Source organism: Plectropomus leopardus, chromosome 16 (assembly GCF_026936395.1).
Source record: "Plectropomus leopardus strain MGB_pleo_1.0 chromosome 16, ASM2693639v1, whole genome shotgun sequence".
NCBI lineage: Eukaryota > Metazoa > Chordata > Actinopteri > Perciformes > Serranidae > Plectropomus > Plectropomus leopardus.
The window spans coordinates 24,975,331-24,996,471 of record NC_142191.1 but is presented as its reverse complement, the minus strand read 5'-3'; the positions used below and the strand labels follow the sequence as shown (position 1 = coordinate 24,996,471).

At 37.6% G+C, this 21,141-nt stretch overlaps 2 protein-coding genes across 6 annotated transcripts in view; one reads left to right on the top strand and one right to left on the bottom strand.

Annotated features, from left to right (window-relative positions):
• Window positions 1–21,141, top strand: part of LOC148186909 (uncharacterized) — a 50,535-nt gene that overhangs the window by 1,216 nt on the left and 28,178 nt on the right. The window contains exons 1-8 of one of the 5 annotated variants that reach the window (XM_088089149.1): window positions 2,522–3,745; window positions 4,917–5,056; window positions 5,635–5,934; window positions 6,444–6,737; window positions 6,946–7,062; window positions 7,380–7,405; window positions 8,701–8,772; window positions 9,211–9,368. In XM_088089149.1, the coding sequence (XP_087945275.1) occupies window positions 5,002–5,056; window positions 5,635–5,934; window positions 6,444–6,737; window positions 6,946–7,062; window positions 7,380–7,405; window positions 8,701–8,772; window positions 9,211–9,252 (906 nt within the window). In that variant the 5' untranslated portion in view covers window positions 2,522–3,745; window positions 4,917–5,001 and the 3' untranslated portion in view covers window positions 9,253–9,368. Of the gene's footprint in view, window positions 1–79; window positions 234–814; window positions 1,115–1,631; window positions 1,926–2,113; window positions 2,216–2,311; window positions 2,344–2,451; window positions 3,985–4,916; window positions 5,057–5,634; window positions 5,935–6,443; window positions 6,738–6,945; window positions 7,063–7,379; window positions 7,406–8,700; window positions 8,773–9,210; window positions 9,369–21,141 lie in introns of those variants that run through there. The other 4 variants (XM_088089148.1, XM_088089150.1, XM_088089151.1 and 1 more) reach the window with 4 other exon arrangements.
• LOC121938513 (cytochrome P450 2K4-like) lies at window positions 12,344–17,787 on the bottom strand. Its single transcript, XM_088089163.1, has 9 exons — window positions 17,527–17,787; window positions 16,263–16,425; window positions 16,019–16,168; window positions 15,766–15,926; window positions 15,431–15,610; window positions 14,520–14,658; window positions 14,230–14,414; window positions 13,158–13,299; window positions 12,344–13,074 (listed from the first exon to the last, which is right to left on the bottom strand). The coding sequence occupies exons 1-9, from the start codon at window positions 17,731–17,733 to the stop codon at window positions 12,890–12,892; spliced, it is 1,512 nt and encodes a 503-aa protein (XP_087945289.1). The 5' UTR covers window positions 17,734–17,787; the 3' UTR covers window positions 12,344–12,889.

The window sequence follows — 21,141 nt, the reverse complement described above, 5'->3', positions numbered from 1 at the left end:
TGTGAAACACAAGTTTCTGTCGTGTGTAGTCAGTTTAGACGTCCGTCAGGCCGGCTGGTGAGTTAACCAGTTTCTCAAGTGATTGTTTTTCAGTAATTCAACCACAAAGAGGAAACACAACAGTCACATCTGTGGCACAGAAGAAAAGTCTCACACATCGTCCGTCTGCTGAGAGAGAATGGACACAAAATATCCACAGGCATTAATCCTCATTTTTATGCATCATTTTCAAGGTAAACCTCTGTTTTCTCATTCAGATTATAATCATAAATTTACAGAAATGTCAAATGTTTACCTGGAAGATAAAGGCTAATTTGAGAAATTGATACAGGGAAAAGACCACTATTTTCCTGTTTTAGAGGCCACTTTGATAAAATCTTTTAAAAAAAAACAAATCAATGGTTGTTAGACAAGAGCAAGATAGAAGTTAGGAGTTGGTTATTTTCAGATTCTTAAATGTATTTAGACAATGTTAACAGAAGTAATAGTCTGTTATCTGTTGTTTCTTTAAACTCCACCCATGTGATATGAACAGTCAAGTACCCATATTATGATTTATTTATCTTTTAATCTGAGTGTACCATTACTTATAGTTGTTGCTTTTCTTGTTCTAGATTTAACAGTAGAGATAAGCTGTTTATATTTCCCAAAGATATGTTTCCTGTTTCATTCATTAAAGGGAAAACTTGGTAGTTGAGGGTGCCTGCAGTACAGCTTTATTACTGTGAATGCTGATTCAGCATTATTGTTTTCTTGATTTAGGGTGCCCGATTTTATGTCGTTTCTTACAGAACATGTGTTCTTTTCTTTCCAGAAAGCATCAGTGCAACATTCATCTATAACAGACTCGGACAAGATGCTATTCTGCCCTGTGTCGCTGCATCAACATGCTCCATAGTTACATGGTTTTACAACAGAGATGAGTATCAGTATTTCACTGAAGTTGTGAATGGAAATGTTCTGAAGAACTCAGCCCGAGCTGCCAGGCTGAGTGTGAACACTGACTGCTCTTTGGTCATTAACAACATCACTACTGAGGATGTTGGTTACTACACCTGCCAACAGGGGAAGACAACAAATCTGGACAAACTAGTTTTTTTAAGTGTTCTGACAAGTGAGTGTCATTTTAATATCCAATTCATTGATATTATGGCACATATTTTGAGGCAGAACTATGGCATTATGCCAAACTCTGCCTCATTCCAGTCATACACCAGTCTGTCCATAATGTCCACAAGCACACATTTGAAAAGGGACTAAATGTCTCACTGGTTTATAACGGCTGTTAACATCATTAGGAAGATTGGATGAGGCTCAAGAAAACAATAGAAACCAAAGTCATAGGCCAGTGCTGATCGCTGTGATTTATGAAAAAATACCCCTCTCTTAATTTATGATGACTGATATATGAGTTCGCTGATTAATGTTGTTTACAACCTTTGTACTCTGTTTAAATGCAGCTGAAAGATTTTTATTCCATTTGATTCAGTCCACCTTAATTTTTAACTCAGTAAAACAATAAAGTCAGAAGATGGACAGAAAGGTGTCGGGGTCTTGTGGTAAAGGTGCAGACTTTCTGGTGGATGTGAAACATGTTTTATGTTGAATTAAGGGAGCTCTTTTTCTCTCAGTCTCTCCATCTCCAGCAGACGCTGATCCAAAGAGGGACAATGAAGTCACATTAGAGTGCTCTCTGTCGAGACATAGTGACGTAGTTCCTTGTCAACAGAACAGCATCCGCTGGATAAATGAGACAGGAGCTGAGCTGCTTGGTGAAGGTGTCGGGTACAAGGTCATCAGACAGACGGACTGTGTCTCTGTTCTGACTGTGAAGCGTCAGAGTGGCATCAACAGGAGATACACCTGCCAGTTTACTGATAAGAACAGAGTAGAGACAGAGATTGACTACACACCTGACTTCACAGGTAGGATCACATGTAATCAGTCAGAAACATCTAATCATAGTGAGAAAGTATGCAGCTAAAAGGATACAAAAGTCTGGAAATGAAATGTGACGATAAGAAAATGTGCAACATAGTTATTTTGTTCTGCAGGGGATTCAAATTGTTCTTATTTACTAACATGTTTTTTTTTTCTTAACCATGTTCAACAGATCCAACAGGCTGGTCTCCTCTGAGCTACGTCATGCTGACTCTGCGTATCGCAGGACTGATCCTGATGATCATAATCACCGTTCTTGTCATCAGAATTACATGTGAGGAAATTCAGATCATAATTTGGTAAAATTGCTTAATATAAATCATACATTTTGATTTCTAATGCTGCTTTTTCATTTTATTTTTTCCCTCAGGGAACGCAAAAGCACTGCATGTCAACAGCAATGTGAGTTTTTAAAAATGTTACCTCTGTGACCACAGAGGCTGCAGAATCTCTGGTTTGTTCCCTTGAAACATTTTTTCATAATCTCATGTGTTGTGTCTCATTTTCCAGGTGAATAATGATGGCGATGTCCAGTATGAAAATGTAGAAGGACGTCCTGCTGATGCGAGACTGCACTGATCAACAACTTTCACACCAACTTCAGATCATCAGAGAGTCAAATATCATCAGTCATTTTTACACTTGTGACAGAAGCTTTCAGTTAAAATCATTGTTGTTTATTTAGGATACATTTGCTTTTTTTATTCTCTGCTCTTTATATTCATCAGATGACATGTTCACAAGTTACCTGTAGTCCATTGAGAAAGAAACTATGACCCAATTTTGGACCACAACCCATCAGTTGGGAGCCACTACTTCGAATGATTGTACTGTTGTTCTCCATTTGATTCCTGTTGAACTGAACACTTTATTTCATTATTATTATTTGAACTCATATCTGTTTTTTTAATAGTTTGATGTCAGTTCTTTTAACCATCAGTATTTTTGTTTAGCCTGAGTGTGTCTGACTTATTATGCAGTTGAAGGTATACAGCAGCTCCGCGTCCCCATTGACTGTCCACGTCCTTTAAAGTACACTGTTATGAAAATGATTGTGTAGCTTTTTAGCTTCCTTCCATCCAAAAAAAGACATTAGCTGTGGATGTGAATCTCTTCACAAGAATCTAAGTTCTCAGAAGAGATGTTTTATCCCCCCATGACAGAAATATAAAGTAAACTGCATATAATTTCAGCTTTAAGATCCCTCAGTGCATTTGATGTCTGTGTAATAAAAGCTGTAGTGAATCTGTAAATATCTGGTTAAAATAGTTTTGAGCTGCTGGAGAGTTTGACTTTGTCCTGATCTCCTCTTGAGGTGATGTTTTCCTTTGATTCATTTTATTCTTCCGTCATGCTTAGTGTTTCCTGTTTTATTTTATTACTCACATCTCTCCTTGTTTGACATCACTTCCTGCCTTTTGATTGTCTGCCCCGCCCTGATTAGTTTCACCTGTCCCTCACTAGTCCTGCAGTCAACTCACCCATTCTCACTACTTATACCTACCCAGTCCCTTTGTTCTTAGTCAATTTTGTCTCTTTTTTTTTTTGCTTTATAGTTCTGTTGCCTGCCTGGTTTTGGCTCAGTATTTTTTTTAGATGATTGATTATTTTTAAAATCATCCGGCTGCCTCATATGTTGCCTGCATTTGGTTCCAAGCCAGCTCTCCAAAACCCTGACAGTCTTGAAGATGTTACATTGCTGAGACTTTCTACAGTTGCAGAATATATAAAAACCTGTGTGAAGTCTAGTTGAAGAAAGAAATGTATCCACACTGCAGCAGTGACAGATGGGACGTCTTTAGAGGTGACTGTGTTTTCCTCCTGCTGTCTTTATTAATGGTGCTGGTTATCATGACTGTATAATGTGTTTAAAATCACTTTAAAACTGAATACTAGTGGATGTTTATGCAAAAGAGCATATAAGATGGAGTTTAAAAAAGGCCACTTTGCAACTATCAGCACTGGATCAGAACATTTTTTGAATGAAAAGTACTTTAGTTTACCTGCTTTAGTAAATCTTCCTAAAAAAAAATATTTTCTCAATCAGCTTCTTCATGATCTTTTTTTAAAAACTTCTCATCTAGTGCCATCATCGTATCAAAATATGTCCAATATTTTGGTTTATGAAAATACTAAATAATGACATTCCCATCAACCTCAGCTGCAGTTTGTTCTCTGCAGAGCGGATGATAGCATGTTGACACTGAACTAACCCGCAGCACTTTGTGATGGAGCTGCCAGCGTGACTTTCGCCTCTTCATCTTGTTATTGTGTTTTTGCCTTCTTGCCAAACACATGGTACTTCCTCTTTGGTGATACAACTGAAGTGACAGAAGAGAAATGACAACATTTCCATTACTCGGAAATGTTAAACTCTGAAATAGCTTTGTTTCAATGGAAAAATGGCGAGTTAATCATGAATTTGATGTGTTTTTACCGTCTTAGGTTAGAGGTTGATCAGGCATATTGGCTATAAATAATATAATCAGTAATCTTGCTCATAAACACAGTAAAGAAATAAAAAAAAGTATACCCCATAAATCACTAAACTATTATGTAACAGTAGCTCACAGTTTATTATTTATTACTCCAGCCCTTTCAATTCTATAAAAAAAAAGTAACCATCGTCCAGCCCAAAAATAAAAAATAAAAATGTACCTTCTGAGTTTCCATCATCATTATATTGAGATACAAGGTTTTCACCTGAATACATTGTATAACTTATATGTGGGAAAATGAAAATATTATTAGAAAGCACTCTATGCATATTTTAGGAAAACTGTTCTGTAATCTCACTTTGAATGTAACTTCAATTATTTAAACATTTTATTCTATTTGAGTCATTCTGTTCACGAATGATCAAAGGAAGTTCAACTGCAGTTTGTGAAACACAAGTTTCTGTCGTGTGTAGTCAGTTTAGACGTCCGTCAGGCCGGCTGGTGAGTTAGCCAGTTTCTCAAGTGATTGTTTTTCAGTAATTCAACCACAAAGAGGAAACACAACAGTCACATCTGTGGCACAGAAGAAAAGTCTCACACATCGTCCGTCTGCTGAGAGAGAATGGACACAAAATATCCACAGGCATTAATCCTCATTTTTATGCATCATTTTCAAGGTAAACCTCTGTTTTCTCATTCAGATTATAATCATAAATTTACAGAAATGTCAAATGTTTACCTGGAAGATAAAGGCTAATTTGAGAAATTGATACAGGGAAAAGACCACTATTTTCCTGTTTTAGAGGCCACTTTGATAAAATCTTTTAAAAAACAAGTCAGTGGTTGTTAGACAAGAGCAAGATAGAAGTTAGGAGTTGGTTATTTTCAGATTCTTAAATGTATTTAGACAATGTTAACAAAAGTAATAGTCTGTTATCTGTTGTTTCTTTAAACTCCACCCATGTGATATGAACAGTCAAGTACCCATATTATGATTTATTTATCTTTTAATCTGAGTGTACCATTACTTATAGTTGTTGCTTTTCTTGTTCTAGATTTAACAGTAGAGATAAGCTGTTTATATTTCCCAAAGATATATTTCCTGTTTCATTCATTAAAGGGAATACTTGGTAGTCGAGGGTGCCTGCAGTACAGCTTTATTACTGTGAATGCCGATTCAGCCTTATCGTTTTCTTAATTTAGGGTGCCCGATTTTATGTCATTTCTTACAGAACATGTGTTCTTTTCTTTCTAGAAAGCATCAGTGAAACATTCATCTATAACAGACTCGGACAAGATGCTATTCTGCCCTGTGTTGCTGCATCAACATGCTCCATAGTTACATGGCTTTACAACAGAGATGAGTATCAGTATTTCACTGAAGTTGTGAATGGAAATGTTTTGAAGAACTCAGCCCGAGCTGCCAGGCTGAGTGTGAACACTGACTGCTCTTTGGTCATTAACAACATCACTACTGAGGATGTTGGTTACTACACCTGTCGACAGGGGAGCTCAACATATCTGGACAAACTAGTTTTTTTAAGTGTTCTGACAAGTGAGTGTCATTTTAATAGACAATTCATTGATATTATGGCACATATTTTGAGGCAGAACTATGGCATTATGCCAAACTCTGCCTCATTCCAGTCATACACCAGTCTGTCCATAATGTCCACAAGCACACATTTGAAAAGGGACTAAATGTCTCACTGGTTTATAACGGCTGTTAACATCATTAGGAAGATTGGATGAGGCTCAAGAACAAAACTTAAGTCATAGGCCAGTGCTGATCGCTGTGATTTATGAAAAAATACCCCTCTCAATTTATGATGACTGATATATGAGTTCGCTGATTAATGTTGTTTACAACCTTTGTACTCTGTTTAAATGCAGCTGAAAGATTTTTATTCCATTTGATTCAGTCCACCTTAATTTTTAACTCAGTAAAACAATAAAGTCAGAAGATGGACAGAAAGGTGTCGGGGTCTTGTGGTAAAGGTGCAGACTTTCTGGTGGATGTGAAACATGTTTTATGTTGAATTAAGGGAGCTCTTTTTCTCTCAGTCTCTCCATCTCCAGCAGACGCTGATCCAAAGAGGGACAATGAAGTCACATTAGAGTGCTCTCTGTCGAGACATAGTGACGTAATTCCTTGTCAACAGAACAGCATCCGCTGGATAAATGAGACAGGAGCTGAGCTGCTTGGTGAAGGTGTCGGGTACAAGGTCATCAGACAGACGGACTGTGTCTCTGTTCTGACTGTGAAGCGTCAGAGTGGCATCAACAGGAGATACACCTGCCAGTTTGTTGTTGAGAATAAAGTAGAGATAGAGATTGACTACACACCTGACTTCACAGGTAGGATCACATGTAATCAGTCAGAAAAGTCATATTGGGATCAGATGAAAATTTAAATTTGACGCAAAACTGTCTGATTATTTACAGGCAAACCCTTTAAATTGCTTGTAATCAAGTAAGGAGCAAGTAGATTATGAATCTGAACAAGTGAATTGCACAATTCTTATGAATTACATTTCTTTGTCTAACTTTCATCCTCTGGCCACAGTTCCCACTGATGATCAGACCTCCATCATTATCGGTGCAGTGGTTGGGGCGGTGGCAGTGCTGGTCGTCATCGCTGCTGTTGTCATCAGATACAGGAAGAGAGCTGAAGTGACGGAGAGTCAGTAAAACAGAGCAAACACTCAGTTGTGACACCACTGTATTGTTAAGAGCTCCATTAGTTTAAAATGCACTCAAAACATATCACTCCATTATCTATGATTAGTGCTCTACAGTGGTCTGAATTTTTTTTGTGCATTTAAAATGATACATATGCTCATTATGACAGATTTTAACAATCATCTGCCCCGTGCTGCAGTAAAGGGCCCCTCTTTACCTGCAGGAAAGCGGCCTCACATGTTTGTGTTACAGTGCTGAATATGTTGAGAATGATGATGTATATTTGAAGACTAATCTTTCACCTTTTTTTCTCCCCAGATGTTCAGAGACAAAGCCAACACCCTGTGAGTATAATGTATTTTGATAAACATAAAACTTAAAAACATATTAATATGTTGCTGTTTTTTAATACACACACACACACACACACACACACACACACACTTTTTTTAATTAATCTTTTAACATCTGGATCATCAGTGTTCTTGTGCTGCATTTAGACTCCTTTCACAAGCATTAAAACCTCTGAAACCTGAGAAAATTGGTTTAATTTATATCTTTCAAAATACAGGGTAAAACTAATTAGCAAAAAAATGACCAGAAAATTGGCTGGAATAGATTATAGGATATTATCAAATAAATGAAGATGTCCACAAAACTCTAATTATAATTCTCCTAATCAATTCTATATTATTATACTTTATTTTCTTCTAACTTTGTACTAATTTCTTTTGAAACTTTGTTTCGTAAGGCTCTTGTCACTCTCCAATGTTTTTGGAAGAAATCAAGCAAATTTGCTTAGGTTTCGAAGAGCTATAGATGGTTATGACAATGACAAATACCTTTTCACTCTCAACTTGTCGAATATCGATGTTTGGTTACTGGCCCTAAGTGTCAGTTGGTGATGTTCTAGTGTACGTCATTTTTGGACCACCAGGGACGGCATGACAATTTATGCTTGTTACATGCATTATGCATTATGTCCCTTCCATATTCAATGGAAAGATGCAGCCTTCTTTATATTAACTGGATACATTCTTTTTCAAAATAAACTTACAATGTTGGTAAAACAAAACAAAACAATTAAAAACAAACAAAACCCACGAAGTTTTAAGGTTTACTTTCTTAAGTTAAAGCAACAAAAGCATGTGTTGAAGTCAAGAAAAACTTACTACTTTGGATTAAAATGTTTAAAAGTTTGTTAGTAATGTAACGTCACCTCATACCACATGCCTAATTTACATAAAAGTCAATGTCATATGATTCATCCCCAGAAGGGAGAGTAGACTTATCCTAACAGTCCAGGATTTCCCACTGACATGGTGCCTATAAAGTAACAAAGATGTTAAAGAGGTTCAGATGATTCCATTAAACTCAGTTAAGTCTATGAAAAAAAAAAAAACTCTCATCATAACGATGAATATCTGTTCTCACTGCTGCCCTCAGGTGGACACAAGCTGTATTGCAACATTACGAATCTAGAGGGTCAATGTCTATGTAAAACCAAAGTTAAAATGCACTTACTATAAATATTGTCAAATAAGGTTAAAAAAAAACACAACCACATATGACAAATACAGGCAAATACTGTGTACACTTTATTTTTCATTTTATTAATTACTGTGTCATTTGCACTTAGGTTGAGCCAGAAAGCAATCTGACCTATGTAACTGTTAACCACGCTAATCAAAAGGCCTCTCCTCACATACAGGTGGGTGACTTTATACCCTTATATTTATTAAACTGTTGTTTTCTACTTCTTTCCTCTCTATCTGTTTGCTTTGCAGTCCAATTACAGAATGTATTTTCATGAAGAACAGATTCATTAGTTACACTAAACAGTATATGCACACATAATTTGTTGTTAATTTTTAAAGTTAATGCCACATCTGAAAATTATATTTCAGACAGGCAAAATGTAGCAACATTTTTTTTCCCCTGTTTAAACAAAACAATGACCCTGCACACAAAGTCAGCTTCGTGATGAAATCATTTTCCCAGTTTGGTATGGATTGTTTCAGAATAATGACAACCTTTTTTTGTCCTGATCGATGAAAACAAACAGGCTCACCACACATTTACTGTAAATCTAGATAATTTTGTAGCTAATTGTGTGAATCATGTAAAACCCTCGGTTTTTGCCATAAAGGTAAAAGAGGAGGAAGTGACGTATTCTGCAATCAAATACTGACGATGGAGGCAGATGATGATCCCAGCAGCCTCTGCAGTTGTGAGCCAAGCACTGAGTTGTTGTTTCAACTTTGAGTGGGATTTGCTTTGTTTAGCATTAAACTGGTTGTTCTATTACATTGTTGGACTTGGTGATTTATTACATTGCCTGTTTATGATTTTAAAAAGACAAAACAATTTAACTAGACACGTGGAATTTTTTACTTCTTATTCCTATCTGTTTGTTTTTTGTTTTTTGGGGGGGGTGAAAGAAGACGGTGTACAGTACGGTTCTCATTGTGTTTTCATTTTTCAACATTTTGTAGCATACAAAGCACAGACTAAGAATTGTATGGGGATCGACTGAAAGCCTAATTTAATGTTATTTTTCCACTTTAGTTTAGAATTTTATTTAAAATTATATAATTTTGTGTCATATTGCATTAATTTCAATATCAATGCAATTATAATGTAATATCCTGTAAAAAGATTCAAATGCATATTTTTCTTCATGGTGTATTAAGCTTGAATGCAATACAAAACAAGATATTTAATCCTCAAATGGGTAAACCTTATTGTTTTTTTGTAAATATACATTTATTCTGAATTTGATGCCTGCAACACATTCCAAAAAAAGTTGTGACAAATCTGTAAAAAAAAATGTGACTCATTTTTAAAAATTTCTTCCTGCCTCTTTGTCAGAGTTTACACATTTCCTGAATCTTGCTGTCACATTAAATCCAATCAACGCTGCGTCATTTCAAACGGTTATACCAGCATTGTCACAAGTTTGAACTTATTTACTACAAAATCACATTTTCTATATCCTTCACAGATGTCTTAAGTGATTTACGAGGCAGCCATGGTTATGGTTATCCTTTACTGTATGAAAACCAACTCATAGAGAACTGAACCCTGTATATAACAGTGAGCAATCCATTGACTTCAGCTATCAATCATTGATTTATTTTTGGCCTAAGTTTCATAACCGTATCTGGTGATGCAACTGACAACAGGGACCTTTTTGAATCTCCTTGTTGTTGAGTTCAATGACAAAGTGACATCCAACATTTAGGTGCTAAAATACAAAGCATTGTTGTTGAAAAATTAAGGTGACACGCCTGGTGATTATGGTGAAATTTTCACTAATTGATATCACTATGAAACTTCCTAAGTTGATTACTTAGATTATGACATTTACTTTTTTTTGTATTACAAGTTTTCTGAAATGTTTTGTTCAAAAATGCAAATAATCCATTATTTAGTTAAATATGATCAGAAAATATGCTGCCATAAAATAGATATATCAGAATATATATAGGAATAAAACTGGAATGTTTGGTTTAAATGATACTTGAAGTGAAGTTTTCTTTCTCAAATTATGAGAAAAAAAATCATTTTAAGAAAATGCCCCTTATACATATCACATTGTAAAATTACATTTAATTTTAGACTGAAAATAAGGTACTACTATGACCACGAAACTTCCCCATTACTCACAATAAGAGAATAGTGTTTTGTTTACACATTGTCTGAAACTGTATATGTAAAATAAAGCATTGACTAATTATTTATTTGATATTTGGCTTTCACTTTCATAGTAGAGTCTTAACTTGCATTTGTAGATGCAGCGATGAATGGTGTTTGCTGACAATGGTTTAATGTTTTCTAGAGCCCCTGTAGTGATATCATTTATAAAACCATGTTTGTTTTTCAGGCAGTTCTGTCTGAGGGGTCAAAAAGTCATAGCCATTTGATGTTGGTTTTTGGCCTTGTCCCTTCTCTGGATCGTTTGATGATATTGTCTATTGTAAATGGTGAAATCCTTAAATTCCTTGCAATTGTGCATTTAGAAACGTTCTCAAACAGTTTGCACATTTTTTTTTTTTAAATGACCATCCTTGCTGGTGAACAACTGAGTTTTTTGAGGATGTGTCTTTCAGTTAACACAGTTCTGATTAAGTGTCTTCAGGCCAAAGTCTGAGTTTTTGTGACCCACCCACAACCTCAACCTGCCCCCTTACAAGACTGCTCTGGACTGCATACTTTTTTACCTCTGTCAGTGCATTGGTCATGTGATTGCAGCCTCTCAAAATAAGTAGTATATGTAAGAATTTGGGTGCATACTACCAGTTTGTAAGAACGTTCTGAATAATATTTATCCATGGTGACAGCAACAGTTAGTTATTGTGTTATAATTTCGTATCAATTTTAAAATATATGTGCCATTTTTTCCCTAAATGTATAGAATATATTAAATTCCGCCTGCCCTTGTTCTGTTCTGTTGCAGGCCTAACCAGTAAGAGCCATTCAAATAAGTGAGTACAAGTGCCTTTTCAAGGGGATTTGGGATATCTCTTGGGCCGCCGTGCCCCTTTTTAAAATGTTGTTATTATTTCAGGTCGCCACGGAGCACCTGTGTCATTGTGTGCGTGTACTTTTGTGGGTAGACTGTGTGCATGCCACTGTGGCTGGCCAGTTTTCGGGACATGGTGTTGTGAGTTGATGGGTATTGTAGCTCTCTTCTCTCAATTTTTTTACTATAATCTCTCATCTATGTCAAAGAGGAGTGCGGTTGTTATAAGTTGTGAAGTTGTTGCACTAAGAATGCTTGAAAAAGTCAGCCGTCACTTCAGCAGACAATGAATGTCTCTACAGATGAGCTGAAAAAACATGCCAGGGTATATATGACGTTTGGATCAGATATGACTATCTGACCATGACAGTGAAGATACAAACCACTTCCTGTTTGGTGGCGAATCTGACATTTGACACCTAGGCCCCTCTTATATGAAAACTCAAGCTTTGAACAAGGTTTTAGTGCAAAGGCTATAGATGTTATGCACAAAAATTGAAGTTGGATAAAATCTCGATGAGGAGTTCATGCAAGTATGAATGACATGACACGTGCACGCTTAATTTTGTGATGTAGCTGAAATATACTGTCTTCACTTGAAGGCGTCATCAAGGTCATAAAGGCTTGACTGATGACATTTGAGGTGGTGGCAAGAGAAGTAGTCATCATAAAACTAAACATGTCATTTGCTGTTACCATGATTCAACAGTCAAACAAACTAAGGCCTCCCAAATGACTCTCTCTTGGTGAACAGTAAGTCAGTTTATTGCAATATATATACCACTAAACCATATCTTTTTGACATATCAAGAGTGTTTACATTCAGCACATGTCAACTTAGTTTACCTCCAGTTGGTGTCAAGTTTGGAAAAATATCACAAAACAAACTTTGTTGGAATAGCACTTAACCAGCGTCATTGGTGCAAAACTGCCACCTTTTACTCTGGAGGGGTAATCAGGAATGGTTTGCTATCTAAACCCTTTAGTATTTGATTGTATGAACATAAATTAATCTAGTAAATTTTAAGTTGCCGCATGTCATGTAAAACTAAATGATTTCAAAAACGTTTATCCACAAAACATGAATTTATGTTATAGAAGCTACATGTTACACTTATGTAATGTAACATATATCCAATTTGATTTTTTTGAGTGTATCCTGCTTCAAATAAAGACCTAGTACCCTCTGCATTTGAAGTAAATAGAGGCTCTGACCATTATTTGACATATTACGGAATACAAAAAAGTTGAACAAAATAAAATTCATGTTACTGGGTCAACACATAATGTCAAGCAATCCTCCTCAAATACAGGTAGCACACAATTTATGATGTGAAGGGTAGCGGACAAAGCTCCCAGGTGGACTCAGATCCAATTCATCCTCTGAAACTCCTGGAGGAGCAGTGAAACGAAAGTGCTGCAGGAGGGTGGTGAGGAAGATGAAGAGCTCCATCCTGGCCAGACTCTCTCCAGGACAAGCTCTGCGACCTGCCAGATAGAGCGGAGTGAAAACTTAAGGCCATTGGTCATTACAATAATAATGAACTAGAGGGCTTGCTCAATTTACAAACCTGCAGAAAAAGCCAAGAAGGCGTCTCGCTTGACAAACTTTCCATCTTTGTCCAAGAAGTGAGCGGGATAAAAGCTGTGTGGGTGCTCCCACTCACTCTCATCATACAGGACAGATACCAAGAGAGGATAAACTGTGGTTCCCTGTAGGCAACAGGAAATAATAGGTGATGGTCTTCTTCTACAACTCCTTCAAAAAACAGTATTTCACATCAAGAAAGTAGAACATTTGCATTTTCTGTGGAAATGTGCTAAAACTAAAAGCTGTTAGCTACAACAGCAGTTTTTCAAATATTTTAGCACCACCGACAATTGTGTGCATGACAGTTTCATTCCTACATGTTTTTAACGTGTTTGAATGGAAATAAACGGAAGCTGAACTAAGAATATGGCCAGGCAGAGGTGGTTGCATCGTTTTTGTATGGGTGGAAGGGCTGGTGGATGGGTCGCACAAAAAACGGACTTTCATGTGGGAGTCCAGTGTTTGTGTCTCTTCTGAATATGATTTGTTTTTTTCTACTTCTTACCATGTGCCTCCAGTCCCTAAACCTAACCACCCGTGCCATGTTAGTTGACGGTCTGGTGTTGGTTGCTATGTGCTCCTGTTGTCAAAACATAACAGTGTGCTGCATGATCCCACCATGTGCATTTGTTGACATCATGGTAGCGGCATCCCAGAGTGTAAACAGCAGATGCAGAAGGATACAATGTAATAAATAGAAGCGGAAATTGACTGACAAAATGGCAATATGCATTTCTAGGTGGGGCTCCTAACCATACTTCAGCATTTATTGAGATTTCAGCTTTCAGGTTGCTCCCATAGACTTTCCATTATAAATCTGAATACTTTCCTAATTTTAAAAGAATATAAAAATGGTATAAAATCACTGGAACATTCTAGAATAAGTAAAAGTTATATTATAGTGCCTCCTGAATATGGACACTGGAATGAAGTTTCGAAGACAAAAAAAACAGTGAAATAAAAGATACAGAAAGATTACAGTAGTTTAAGAGAATGCCAGCTCTCATACTAAATACTTGCTACATTTAATTTTTAGTTTTATTCAGTCGTACCTTCTTAATAAAGTGACCCTGGAAGATTACATCTCGGGTAGTTTTGTGAGGAAGAGCCACAGGGGCAATGGTGGCCAGTCTCTGTGTCTCATGGATGACAGCATTGGTAAAGTGCAGGTTCTTCCTGTCCTCGACCTGCACTTGACGACTTCCTATAACCCTGCTCAGCTCCTCCTGGACCTGGTCTGGAAGATAAAAAGCTTTTGTTTGCATGAAGAAAATTTTCTTACAGTGTGGCTTGGATTGTATCTGTTTATTTGTTTAAATTGTGGATATTTTAAGCTCCTTACCTTGTATTTTTGGATACTTGGCCATGAGCAGAAGTCCCCATCTCAGTGTAGTTGCGGTTGTGTCAGTGCCACCACCAAATAGATTCTGAATTGTCATCAAAAGGTTTTCATCATCAAAGAAATGATTATTTCCAGATTCCTGCAGATAATGATATGCCAGAGCATTTATTTAAACAAATATGATTCCAAAGATATATTTTTTTTTAATTTTTCGATTTTAAATTCAATTTTTTCATTTATTTTTGTTTTGCCAGTGAAGCACGTCTTTGGCCTGATATCACCAGAACAAATTCAGTTCATTTTTTTATTTTCAAGTGGTGTTATTGAAGGGCATAGAACCAAATGACCTTGAACGCAATTGGACAGACCAAGTAGAGCAATGCAACATTTGACGTAGCACAGAATGACAGACAAATGTGAAGTGTGTGCCTGTTTACACTGAGGAATCAAACCGGAATTGGCAGTTTATAGAAGATGGAAAGAGGTAGACAAACAAGCTGATGTGAATGGAAATGCATCAATATCAACAGCAGCAGATGACCATGCAGCAGATCAACATGCTGGGATCACATTTGTGTAAACTGACATATAACCCTATAACCTCAGCTCACTTAAAATGGCAGTTGATGTCACTGTTGTTCTCAATGACAAAGAAAGCATGAAAGATCTCAGGATGCCGGAGTAAATAAAACATAAGCACACAGATTTGTCTGTTCTCATGCATGTATATACTGACAACTGACATAAAATGTATAGAGTTCACATATAAACAGCAAAACTAGTTACTTATGTTTATCCTCAGTGAGAGACAGAAGAAGATTGCTGTGTACATTCAGCACATCATTAACAGCTTTCCACGATACCTAGGCTACATAAACTAAAAACATTTTTTTATAGAAATGTTTTCCAACCTCTAGACTTTGCCTTTGAACCAGAAAGGAATCCACAAAGCCTCTGCACATCTGTGGATCAAGAGTTTTCTCCAAACGACTGATCATCTCTACATTCTGTTTTCTATTGACAGCATCCAATCTGTGGAATTTCTTTCTGTCAGGAAGCCATTTCAATAACCATGGGAAAATGTTGTACACCTGTCAAAGGAGATATTTGTATCATTTTTTCAAAATCACATTTAACATAGATCTTATCAGGCAAGAGAAAAAAATCTTATTATTAGGTGCAAAAGTTCATGTGTTATTCATTTAATATTTTGCTCTAAAAGTTTCTCAAAAATACAAAATGATACCTGTATTAAGGGGGAAGCTGCAAGTTTCAAACGTGTGTTCATGCAGTCTACCATGAATGTAAACTGTGCATCATCGTATTCAAATCTGCTGCCGTAGACCATGGAGCCAATAACATTAGCGACTGCATAATGCATTGGTTGGGTGGCATCAAAAGCTTCTCCTTTGAAAAGGGAAACAGGAAAACATTTAAATTATTGCTTTCATTTTTCGCAAAGAAATATTATTCACAAATTGATTATGTTAAAAAAAGACCGTTGAATTTCCTAAGCACTCCAATGAGGTGGTGGCATTCCTCAATGATTTTGTCCTCGCACGCCTTCTTGCCCATCCCAAAGTCTTTCAGGTTCATCAAGGCAAAGCGCCTCATTTCTTTCCATGTTTCACCATTTGACCATGTAATACCTGAGTAAAAGTGATTCAATAAAAAAATGCAAGTTACACAACTGAGGGTTGAAGGCTGGACAGAATTAGAAAAAGGGAAGAGATATTTCCTTACCATGTCCTTTATTATTATCGATCAAAATTTTCATTGGATCTCTGTCTCCAAACTCATCGGCATAGTTAACAAGTGCCTCCTTCACCGTCTTGTATCCTGCCAGAACCACCACTTTCTTTGGTCCCATATGGATGGTGAACACTGATCCATATTTCTTTGAAAGCTAACGAAAGCAGAACACTGTAAGTGCATTTTCATTACACACAAACACACATGGGAGAAAGAAAGCAATGTTACATTTCAAATTACAGTCCATGATGTACCAGTTACAGTACGTAGCGTACTGCTGGATACATGTAGGAACAAGAGGTACAGCTGAAGCACACTGGAATGACACTCCACCAGTGTTTTCTCTACCCCAAGTTTGTGTAAGTTTGTGTAATCCAGTTTTAAGTCTTTTTAAAGATCCAGTCGTAATTAAAATGTAAATGATATACTCCAGTACTACTATAATTAAATTAGGTGTTAATGCTGTATATACACCAGCTGCTTTTCTATGTCATGTCATGACATGCAAAAATGCCCAACTTAATGTCACAACAGGGGTAATAATGAACTCAGGTCAATGTCATTTGAAAGTGGCATTTGAAATAAAGCCATTTAGTGGGTCTACCCAGGTTTAAAAAACCTGGGTGCACCTGCTAATTGCGGTGGGAATGAAGTATAACTGAATAATTACAATTGTGTTCAATGAGGTGTTTGCTCTTTGCAGACAGTGCAGTTCTGTTGGCTTCTTGTGATAAGACTTCAATGCAAGCCATGGATTAACCAAAACAATTGCTGTGTTCAAACATAGGGCAGTTCATATGGGTGCTTGGTAACGGAAAACCCTATGGTGAAGATTGGTGATCAGCTTTGTGGTTGTTTGTTCTAATCTGCGGCTGTATGTCTTTACACTTGGGTGAAGAGAGGAGCAGTGGGGAGTTAGATCAGTCCCCCTTTATGGGGCCTGGTGTTAATGTAAGTTTGAGAATTTCTCTAAAACAGATTTAAAGTCCATATTTTTGTGACAGGGATCAAAATTGTCTGGGGATTCTTGCTGTAGTCACCACCTCATGTACTACACTTCTTTGACCATAACTTTATTTATTCCATTACTGGCTAAAAATCAATCAGGATCAAAGTTTCACAAAGACAACAGGAACCTTATGACTGATTCTAATAAAAGCTGCTGAAGGGTAGACATACACTAACTGGGTAATACAGCTTTAAGAGCAGAAACAACAAACTAACAAAGAAAACTACTTTTATGGCACCACCTCACCTTGAGTAATGTGTTGTAGGGTGTCTTGGGGTCAAGCTGCAGCAGGTTCCCAATTAGGGGAAGTGGTTTTGGTCCTGGAGGTTCTTTCCAGTCCTCCTGGGAGCTGAGGCTGAAGGTGGAGAACAGATAGATGAGGAGCAGGCCCCCCAGAGCCCCCAGCAGGGAGACAGGACTGGAGGACTGTAGAAAAAGATTCAAAATCTCCATGACCTAAGAAAGTGACCTGATTTGACACAATACGTGTCCTTACAGAGCCTTTAGCTTTGTGAGTGTTTGAGTGCAGAGTCTCATTTGGCCTCAGATGATAAAAAGGTACAGCCCAAGGGGTGGGACAAACTGTTAAAACCATCCACAATTGCTGTGAGGTATTTTCAGGTTTGCAAAAGGAAGATGAAGCTGGTTGAGTGGAAAAAACAGTCACATTTCACTACAATTTTTGCCTGGGGTTTTCAGTGAGTGATAGACTTGGCACCATTGGTCAGTGTGACTGAGATGTGTGATTGCTCTGTCAGTTTTGGACGTAGATGAGTGAGAAGATCACCTCTTCAGTTTGTTTGTATCACAGTGTCTAAAGGGGTGACACTGTCGTTATGAAGAGAAGAAAATCAGACACTGACTGAAACTCAAGTGAATATTACACGTTACAGTGTCGGATTGGGTGCCAACACAAAGAAAAAATTCTCCGTTTGTCAATCAGCGGGAAAACGATTCACAGTCAGTATCAGCGGTGCTTGGCTCTGATAGCAGCTGCAGGCAGCACAGCCTCCACCGGTCACACAGGGACATTCATTCCCAGGTTCTGACTGTAGCTGCAGAGGGAGGATGTGTTTATGATCAGCCGGTACAGCTCCAGAGAAAGCAGCCCTCCTCTGCTGTGTGACTGTGTATAACGTTGAGTGTATTGTTAGATGAGTGAGAAGATCACCTCTTCAGTTTGTTTGTATCACAGTGTCTGAAGGGGTGGCATTGTCGTTATGAAGAGAAGAAGAAAATCAGACACTGACTGAAACTCAAGTGAATATTACACGTTACAGTGTTGGATTGGGTGCCAACACAAAGAAAAAATTCTCCGTTTGTCACTTGGTTGGGTGGCATCAAAAGCTTCTCCTTTGAAAAAGGAAACAGGAAAACATTTAAATTATTGCTTTCATTTTTCACAAAGAAATATTATTCACAAATTGATTATGTTAAAAAAAGACCGTTGAATTTCCTAAGCACTCCAATGAGGTGGTGGCATTCCTCAATGATTTTGTCCTCGCACGCCTTCTTGCCCATCCCAAAGTCTTTCAGGTTCATCAAGGCAAAGCACCTCATCTCTTTCCATGTTCACCATGTTCACCATGTCCTCTGCTGTGTGCCTGTGTATAACGTTGAGTGTCTTGTTCTGCATTTTAACATATTTCTGGGTTGCCGAGTCTCATGCTACTGTTGTGTGACATACACTTTTATGGTCAGTCTCACACTCTCATGAAACCAAAGCAAATCATCTAAACCATCTAAAACACTGCAGCAGCAGAAGTTTTGAAAAATCATGTAATGCAGTGAATGCCTTTGACTATAGAATACAGCTGATTATTTGACAACCAAGCAGCGTTTCATTATAGTTGATCAAAAGGGTGATTGCCTGACAGCGCAGTTAAAGACAGACAAACAGAGCAGAGCTTCTCCTCATAGCACCAAGTATCTAAATGAACAAACAGCCAATATGCTGGTGGAAAGTGATTTCTTTAGACTTCTACAGACTATTTTGTTGTAGTTTCAGGTTTAGTCAGATTTTGGATGGAATTATCAAGAAACACCAAAGCGCATAGCTCCGTGTTTCATCCAGCCACAATTCCCACACAATTCTGTCAAGGATAACTAATAAAATCAAGTACATTTTTCATGTAGATCCAGCAAATACATTCTTCTGTTTTTGAAGCCCTGACAAAGGCAGGTGTTTGGTTGAAACATTTTGGCTTTTTTAATGATTTATCCACTATGATAAAGGCTTTTTAAATTAATTCCTCCTCGTTTTTCATGTTCTCATACTCTTGGAGTACCTGGATTTCCCTCTGGTTTTAACCTGTTGTTTCCCGTCTTCCATGAACACCTGATACTATTTCGTGACCTACATTTGATTGCGTTCTACAGAGCAAACCAGTCATCTCTCTTTTTTTCCAGATATATTTTTTCTGTTCTGGTTTGTTTTTACATGTAGGGAGCTCTCTTGAAGTTGGATGTGCAAGCCAGTGGGTTTTGGTGAAAGCCCAGGGGATTACGTAGCAGTGTGGCATGATGACTTGGAGGGGTTTTAACCTTCCTGCAGGAGTTGACTGATGAAGTATGTTGATGATTTACTTTTGTGTACAGAAGATGGACACGGTGTTCAAGCTCACAAAGTACCACTGGTGCAATATTTATCAGCACAAGGCCGCAAAAATAGCCTCTTAAATCTGCAGAGGGTAAACAGGAGGCAAGTTTACCAGGTCACATTATTTCCTTTAATGAAAAAAAGCTATCAGATGATCAGATTTCAGATGACAGAATCCAAACCATGTTGAAAATCCAAAAGCTGTGCACCAAGGTATGGATGATGGCTTTTCTAGGCACGACAGGCTACTGTATATTAACCTGATTATGCTCAAATAGCAATGCATGTGCCACATATGACACATGACCATGGACTTTGACTAAGAGACACAATGAGCTTGGCATAAGACAGACTTGACAGCTTTGTCAAACTCAAACAACCCAAACTGACCATTTACACAGACAGTGGGTTAATGTCATCAGTGGGGAAGAAAAATCATTATGTGTACATTTTTTAAGAGACAGGATCTAATTTTGTGCTATATATATTAACATAACGTAATTGAAATAAATGCAAACATGGAGCAAGCACCAAAATTCTGTGTTCTTGGCAGGACAGTGAGGAGGGCATTTCACCATTTGCAGGTGTGTTGAATTGTACTAAATCTTTGTCTTACTCCTGCAGGCAGTGTTAGGGGTAACGAGTTACAAAGTAACGAATTACTGTAACGATATTACTTTTTGGGGTAACGAAGTAAAGTAACGCATTACTCTAAAAATATCGGTAACTACACTACTTTACTAGACTACAGGAACGCGCTTTCCTGCGTTACCTAGGCCGTGTTTGCCTGTGCTGTGTCTGTCTGTTTAAGTGGTGCAGGAATTATGTGCGTGCTGCGGCTGCTGTCTGTGTGCGTGCGCGATGCGTGCTGCATAGAGAGGGGCGAATGACGTTGCTGCCGGTACGAACAGGAGAGAGGGAAATGGAGACGGAGACTGGGGGGTTCGGCCAGTGGCGATATTCCCACTACTTTCAGTTTATAGCTCGAAAGGACAAAAATATTCGAGTGAAATGCACTCTATGCCCAGGCGACAGGCTCCTTTCAACTGCTGTCCTGTATCTACTCGGTAAATTAAGAAATGGGAAAGTAAAGTAATAAGTCGTGAAGTTACTTTTCAAATGCAGTAACTAGTAAAGTAATTTCATTACAATTTACAGAAGTAACTAGTAATAAGTAACTAATTACTTTTTTTGAGTAACTTCCCCAACACTGCCTGCAGGTTTAGTGGGTGCAAAGGCCTCACAAAGTCCTACTCTGAATT

Bases quoted from the DNA above. Each gene is read 5' to 3' on its own strand.
- LOC121938513 (XM_088089163.1), bottom strand. From the start codon at position 17,733: ATGGAGATTTTGAATCTTTTTCTACAGTCCTCCAGTCCTGTCTCCCTG. The intron at 15,927-16,018 runs GTCTTTTTTTAA...CCCTTTTCAAAG, and splicing joins AGTGCTTAGGAAATTCAACG to GAGAAGCTTTTGATGCCACC. The intron at 14,659-15,430 runs GTTGGAAAACAT...CATTATCTGCAG, and splicing joins TTCAAAGGCAAAGTCTAGAG to GAATCTGGAAATAATCATTT.